Source organism: Lipotes vexillifer, unplaced genomic scaffold, assembly GCF_000442215.2.
Source record: "Lipotes vexillifer unplaced genomic scaffold, Lipotes_vexillifer_v1.1 scaffold654, whole genome shotgun sequence".
In the NCBI taxonomy this organism is placed as follows: domain Eukaryota; kingdom Metazoa; phylum Chordata; class Mammalia; order Artiodactyla; family Lipotidae; genus Lipotes; species Lipotes vexillifer.
In genome coordinates, this window is record NW_006773486.1 from 1371232 (window position 1) to 1377067 (window position 5836).

At 35.8% G+C, this 5836-nt stretch overlaps 1 protein-coding gene across 2 annotated transcripts in view; it reads left to right on the top strand.

Annotated features, from left to right (window-relative positions):
* Positions 1–5836, top strand: part of EDIL3 (EGF like and discoidin domains 3) — a 443350-nt gene that overhangs the window by 251767 nt on the left and 185747 nt on the right. For both annotated transcript variants that reach the window (XM_007448349.1, XM_007448350.1), the window contains one exon: positions 1888–2001. In XM_007448349.1, coding sequence (XP_007448411.1) covers positions 1888–2001 — 114 coding nt within the window. The remainder of the gene's footprint in view (positions 1–1887; positions 2002–5836) is intronic.

Consider the following 5836-nt stretch of genomic DNA (forward strand, 5'->3'; position numbering starts at 1 on the left):
AGTAGATATGATATAGGGAAAGACATATTAAGCATGTTCCAAAGTAGCCAGTCATTGCCATTTCCTGACATTCATCTGGTAAGAAAATAAATAGCACAGAGACTTTTGTGCTATTTTCAAAGTTTAATGAAAATATTTTTCATGTTAGTCCAATATAAATAAAAAGTGAATTTTTGTTAAGACAAAAAGAGCTAAATATCTCATCAGATGAGAATATGAATATGACATACTCTTCCTTCCCTCCTTTCTCTCCTTTCCCTCCTTCCTTCCTTCCTTCCTTCCTTCTTGCTTAAGAGTTTTAGTGTCAAATATTTGTGAGTCTATTATATAGTACACAGCTATTTTTTAGAGATGATCAGATTCTGATTTTATCCTATTGTTTGATATTATAAAATGATCAAATTATTCAGATTCTGTCTGAACACAGTCATCAATTGTCTCTACTCTCAAACTGTAGCACTTGACCAGACACCAAAAGGGATGGTTTTTTCAGAGAAAGTGGTCACCTGCCTAAAGAAATTTAGACCAAACTTTGCCATAAACTTAGAATGAAAGGATGAACAAATCTGCTTCCAGGAGGAGATGCTATTTATAAGAAAGAAGTTAAAGGAAAGGGCAAAATAGAGGTTTTCTAGTATTTTGTCCTTGTTTGATATTGAGGGGGTAGTTTAATGATCATATTGTTTTAAGCACTATGAAAACCCAGGACTTCAGAATAACTTTTGATACGTTGTAGTGTATCCGAAGGCACATCACACGTCTGAAATAATTTCTTTCAGATTGTTTGCACCACTATTTTGTTATAAATTTTATCAAGAAATATTTATTGGGCACTAGTGGTTTTCCAGATAGAGTGTGGCATTTGTGGAGGTACAAAGAACAGTGCAGGACGGGTGCTGTATTTGTAAACTTTACAGATTGACTAGGTGAAAGGGTGAAAGGCACATAAACAGACAGTCCCTAAGTAACACCATTTAGATATGTAAGAAGGAGTTGTGGGAATAAGAGCAGAGCAGGATTTCAGTTGAGATAGATGATAGGAAGGGAAAGTGATGGGGAGAGTGCATGTCCTCCAGTTACTTTAGTAGCTCCCACAGAACCTAGCTTGGTGCTGAGCTTAGATGAAATGATGTGTAAATATCAGTGATTGATATTTGACTGAATTAGTCTTTAATTCTTTTTTCATTCAAAATCCCATTTGTTGTCCCTGTTGTCCAAAATTAGTGTGGAAATTAGTATAATTTGCTGAATGTTTTCTATTTCATATGATTTTGCATCAGGTATAATAATGATTCATTAAAAGGTAAGTCCCTTTAGCCCTCCTAACTTTAGAAACCCTTGAATGAGATTAGGAAGTGATCATCATTTACATTTATTATACTCTGCATATAACAAGATTTACCTGTTAACTCCAATTTACTTCTCGTCGCATTCATCAAAGGTGAACTATTTAGAAACTAAAACATCTCTGTCAGTTAGAATTTTAATGAATTAAGATGAAATGAGACAGTGTTAATTGGCAGTGGTTGCTGCTGAGGAGGTTTCTAGATCTTGTGATACCAATTCATTTCTCTATCAGGGTTAATTTGTTTGATTTAATTCTAAGGATATGCTGAATATTTCCCCAAACTATTCATATTTATTTTCAGGATAGGAGAGTGGTTTAGTTCTGCTGGATTTGGATTCTCAATTCCATTTGAACTGGATTTACTTTGATTGCTAATCAATTGTTGATTGTAGGCACCATTTATATTATTGACTAGAGACATACACACACACACACAGCATTATTTAGACTTTGTTTTATTTGAAACGCCTAAAACCTTCTAATAACTGATCATTTTTTCACCAATAATTCTCTTCCTCTCTTCTCTCTGTTTTCCTCAGATATTAATGAATGTGAAGCTGAGCCTTGCAAAAATGGAGGAATATGCACAGACCTTGTTGCTAACTATTCCTGTGAGTGCCCAGGAGAATTCATGGGAAGAAATTGTCAATACAGTAAGTATCCATATATATATAAACCTTTATTTGCATAGCCTCCATTTCTTATGGAATCTGGGCCAAAATCAATAATAATTTGCTTCCAGATTTTATAATGTATTGAAATGGCACACTTCATATTTGTTGTTGTTAATGTTATTAATGTGCATCTGTTCTCCAGGATGGGTCTCACTTAGAGAATGATAGGCATAGGAGTGGTTGCCTTGTGGTCTGAAAGGATGTCAACAGTTCCTCAGAGACCCAAGTACATCTCTCCCATGAATCACATTTTGGCTTTTGAGTTGTGCATATGACCTAATTTTCTCCCAGAGTGGTTACTCTGTTTCAAACAGTAAATTCAGAGCATTCTAATGAGAAAACCTTTGTCACAGATAAAAGGTAGAGATTAATGAGGGTTCATGTTGAACTGGCCAACACATCAGTAAGAGTTTTACATGCTATTTATTGTTTTTTTTGGTTTTTTTTTGCGGTACGCGGGCCTCTCACTGTTGTGGCCTCTCCCATTGGGGAGCACAGGCCCCGGACGCACAGGCTCAGTGGCCATGGCTCACGGGCCCAGCCGCTCTGCGGCACGTGGGATCTTCCTGGACCGGGGCACGAACCTGCATCGGCAGGCGGACTCTCAACCACTGCGCCACCAGGGAAACCCTACATGCCATTTATTTGTCTTCTTGAAAGCCTAAGACAGTAGGGTCTTGAGATGATGGATCAAATTATAGGATAATAATTTGCCTGAAATGTTTACAGAGAAGCACAAAGCACCCCACCTTCTCCAAAACAAATAAAAAACCTAGGGAGAGGTAGTAACAGGATTATAGTCAGTAAGAGGAGACTGGAATTGGGCACAAATTCATGCTAACAAGAACAATAGTCATGTAGCTTAATAATTGTTGGGCACTTATAGAAACTTAATAGTGCTACTACTTTGATGTACATAATGCTATTAGAGCATCATAACATTATGCAAATTCAAAAGGCAAATGCAGATAAGAATTCAGACATAGAAACTGAGACACATAGGCTATGTGGTTTGCTGGGTTCTCACAGTTAGTGACAGAACCAGGACTGGAAGGAATCTAGAATCGGGTCTTGTGAATTCCCAGTTCAGTGTATTTTCCTCTAAACCAAGAATGATATCTCTTTGGATAGAGCTGAACAAGATAAACTTGAAAGTACCTTCCACCTCCACTTTGTCTCACACACACACACACACACACACACACACACTCACTCTCTCTCTTTAGCCAGAGTAACAGTTTTCTCACTTTCCCTCTCTTTCTTCCTCCTTGACGATGGTAATTTATAAAATAAAACAAGGAAAATTATTGAAGAATTTATTTGGGTTATGTATATAAACAGAATGCTGATCTGGAGATTCTCATTACCCTAGTCCTGAAAAACTTCATTAAAATAATGAAATTGTGAATATCAAAGAAATACCTTGGATGGGGGAAAGTATTGCTAAGCTTAAAAATAATTGAAGAAGGGCATGGAGCATGAGTTAATAAAGGAAGCTTCAGGCATGGATGAATGGAAGGAAAGGACAGTATGAGTAAGCAGGTTGATCATACAACTGGATGACCAATAGCCACCCAGTCAACAAACCTAGCAACCTTCCTATAAAGCATTTAACTGACCACCCACTAAGTTAACTTAAATTCAGTTTCAACTGGTCCTTGGCCCACCCAGGCCCAGCTCTTGCATCTTTTTTCTTTTGGTTCATGGGACCTGAATATGGCTGCCTAGTCAGCCTTTGCCCCCTGTACTGACCAAGGAGCAACTAGACAGCGAGTTGGTTTCCTACCTATTGAAAATGGAAGGAGACCTTGATGTGAGCTAGAAATTGAAACCAATGACTAAAGCCTATTCATCCCTCCATCAGAGATTTTACTGAGGTCACCACATCTGAAAATACCCTTGAAAAGAAAGAAACCTGATAGGTTAGGAGGGATGTATTGAAATAGACTTTGAACTTAATGGCCATAAGTTTGCATCTAGTGTCTTTGCTATTGTGTTTAATGAAATTCTTTGTTTTTCTCTGACTTGGTTTTATATTTGTAAAATATTTATATGTAAATCCAGACTGCTCTCTGAACATGCATGTGATAGTGATGTGCCTCCCTTAACCTATCGTATGCTCTAACATTCTACTGTTCCCTCTGTTCATCTCTGTGCCCTGACAGATATCGGAACAGGTCCCCTAAGGTACAATCTAAAATATGTTCCTCTTGGGATATTTGTTTCTATTGCATTGATTTATGAGAGTATGTAATAAATTCAGGATTCTGATTCTTCCCATTGTCTAGGTTTCTGAGGCGCTTTTTTTTTGTGGCTTTTTAGAACGTTTAGAAAATCCACAGTAAGAAAGTGCATCTTGCCACAGTGATGATTTAGTGATATGCATTGAGAACGTAGAACATTCACTCATTACATGGCATATAGAAGCACCTGCAGGTTACAGGTAATGCTAGCTCCCAGCTAATTGAGTTTAGGATCTTAGGAGTTGACATTACATATAGCGTACTTCTACTGTGAAGTAAGATTGATGAACTTTCTTCGGGCTTTGTATGCTCTCCCACAGGGGTCCACTAGGTCAACTTACACCTGCAATAATGGGAGAGAAGCCATTTGTTTCGGCAGATATTTCATGTGAGAGAGGGAAAGAAGAATGATGGAGACTAACTGCTGGGGGGTTAGAGGGCACCCATACCGAAGTGTCGTTTTCCTTGTGTTCACATTCAAGCTGTCAGTCTAATTTGGGGCTGCTGCACTTATATTTGCCTCACTTGTACCACTTCTTTCTTATTTGTACTGGTGGGTTAATTAAGTTTTAGTATATTTTGCAATGGGGTTATGCAAATGGATTTGAAATAAGAGAGGTAGACAGGGATCTGTTTCTCATTTTAGGCCATTTCTACATGCAGACATCTTGATAGTTTATCTGAGATCACTTATTTATTTCTCACTCATTTCAAATAATCAACAGACATGAATGCTATGATCTGACCAACTACTACTACTAATGAGCCTTGAAAATATAAAAGTGGTAATTTTGGAGGTTGCTTTTTTCAGGGTGTAGATAGACTGATCTTGATATCTGTCTACTTATCACCAAAAGATTTGTTTTTCTCAGATCTTAACCTTTTCTCTGCATTTTTCTCATATTTACCGTGCCTTCAATTTTAATCAATTTATTATTACTACCTTTATCAGTGTAATTAAATGAAATATTTTTAATATTAATGATATTCTACATTTTAAAAACCTAAGTATATTTATTCATTTTCAGTTAAACCATTAAAGGTAAGATGTTTATGCTGAGATGCTACTTTAATATTATTTTTTTAATTATGTGACTTCTTTATTTATAATGTATGTTTTTAATTAATATAGCTATTAAGTACTTTTACTTTGTAAGGAATAAATTTATATTTAACCCTATCTATTATAACACAATGCCTATGTGGTAATAATTATTACACGTATCAATTACCTATTAAACATTTTCAGTAACAATATAATTATTTCAGATGTTAACAACAAATGTTTTAATACTTGGCAAAGGATCTGCTTGTAATTTTCACACTAATTATTTCCTAATTAATATTTACAGGTGAGTTAAGGCAATAATACATCTGATTTATATAATTTCAGTTTAGATTTCCATATACAGTTCATACAATTTATCATTGACTCTGAGAAATCTCAGTTATTTTTTAGTTTTATTCTTCATTTTTTATTACAGGGGGTTTAAGTTTGATTATTTTTTATTTTAACTGAAGTTACTTTTTTTTTTTTTTTTTTTTTTTTTGCGGTACGCGGGCCTCTCACT